At 42.1% G+C, this 1588-nt stretch overlaps 2 protein-coding genes across 2 annotated transcripts in view; both read right to left on the reverse strand.

Annotated features, from left to right (window-relative positions):
• col6a4a (collagen, type VI, alpha 4a) overlaps positions 1–1588 on the reverse strand; it is a gene marked incomplete at its 5' end in the record, with an annotated part of 43313 nt that overhangs the window by 17671 nt on the left and 24054 nt on the right. The window contains 2 exon segments of the mRNA XM_014029402.1: positions 212–277; positions 613–675. Coding sequence (XP_013884856.1) covers positions 212–277; positions 613–675 — 129 coding nt within the window.
• The window catches only part of LOC106533168 (uncharacterized), a 3183-nt gene continuing 2277 nt past the window's right edge, over positions 683–1588 (reverse strand). Inside the window, exon 2 of the mRNA XM_014029408.1 lies at positions 683–1482. Coding sequence (XP_013884862.1) covers positions 893–1482 — 590 coding nt within the window. The 3' untranslated portion in view covers positions 683–892. The remainder of the gene's footprint in view (positions 1483–1588) is intronic.

The raw sequence follows: 1588 nt of genomic DNA on the forward strand, positions 1-1588 counted from the left end.
GAAACTTGTTTTATTTCCTTTAATAATGAAACTTGTTTTATTTCCTTTAATAATGAAACTTGTTTTATTTCCTTTAATAATGAAACTTGTTTTATTAAATTACAGTTTAGAGAGAAATGTTTGACAGATTCTGATCCAGAAGCTTCAGTCTTTATTTCAGTCTGACTTCCTGCTGTCATTTGGACCTCAGTGGTTCTGATACGTCTCTCACCGGCAGTCCTGGGTTTCCAGGTTCTCCTCGAGGTCCTGGTGTGGTGTTATCGGACCCTGGTTCTCCCTGGAACACAGAACAAACACAGATGAAGATGTTTCCTCACAGTGAAGCACGGCGGCGGCAGCATCATGCTGCTGAAAATATTCTCTTTAACAGTTTTCACTTGTTGAAATGACTTTTGTCTTCAGAAAGGCAGGTGACCCTGTAGCTTCCTGTCTGTCAGCAAAATATCTCCAGTGAGTGTGAGGCTTTAAACAAGTTTAAACTTTAAAATTCTGCCTCACTTTCAGAACCTAACCATCTGCTCTCTGATTGGACGGTCTCATCTCAGGTTAGTTTGTGGTTGTCCAATCAGCTGGAGGAATAAAGGTCACTCAGCCAGGTAATCTGCAACTTACCGGATCTCCTCTCAGTCCTCGCTGTCCTCTCAGACCTGGCTCTCCTCTGATGCCTGGGATACCCTGAGGACGACAGGTAGAGCTGTCAATCAAACAGCTGGAGGTCAGAGGTCAGAGGTCAGGACCTCCAGAGGCTGAGGGGACGTGCTGACCTGTTCAAGTTCTATTGTTCTGAATTCATCAGGAACCAAACGAACAACTACAGCCAACATAGAACCCTAATGGTTCTGTAACATAGAACCCAACTGTTCTGTAACATAGAACCCAACGGTTCTGTACCTTAGAACCCAACAGTTCTGTAACATAGAACCCAATGGCTCTGTAACATAGAACCCAACTGTTCTGTGACATAGAACCCAACTGTTCTGTAACATAGAACCCAACAGTTCTGTAACATAGAACCCAACAGTTCTGTAACATAGAACCCAATGGTTCTGTACATTAGAAACCAACAGTTCTGTAACATAGAACCCAATGGCTCTGTAACATAGAACCCAACAGTTCTGTAACATAGAACCCAATGGTTCTGTAACATAGAACCCAACGGTTCTGTAACACAGAACCCAACAGTTCTGTAATATAAAACCCAATGGTTCTGTAACATAGAACCCAACGGTTCTGTAACACAGAACCCAACAGTTCTGTAATATAAAACCCAATGGTTCTGTAACATAGAACCCAACAGCTCTGTAACATAGAACCCAACGGTTCTGTAACATAGAACCCAACGGTTCTGTACTTTAGAACCCAACAATTCTGTAACATAGGACCCAAGGGTTCTGTAACATAGAACCCAACGGTTCTGTAACACAGAACCCAACAGTTCTGTAATATAAAACCCAATGGTACTGTAACATAGAACCCAACAGTTCTGTAATATAAAACCCAATGGTTCTGTAACATAGAACCCAACAGCTCTGTAACATAGAACCCAACGGTTCTGTAACATAGAACCCAACAGCTCTGTAACATAGAA

Source organism: Austrofundulus limnaeus, unplaced genomic scaffold (genome assembly GCF_001266775.1).
Source record: "Austrofundulus limnaeus strain Quisiro unplaced genomic scaffold, Austrofundulus_limnaeus-1.0 Scaffold898, whole genome shotgun sequence".
In the NCBI taxonomy this organism is placed as follows: domain Eukaryota; kingdom Metazoa; phylum Chordata; class Actinopteri; order Cyprinodontiformes; family Rivulidae; genus Austrofundulus; species Austrofundulus limnaeus.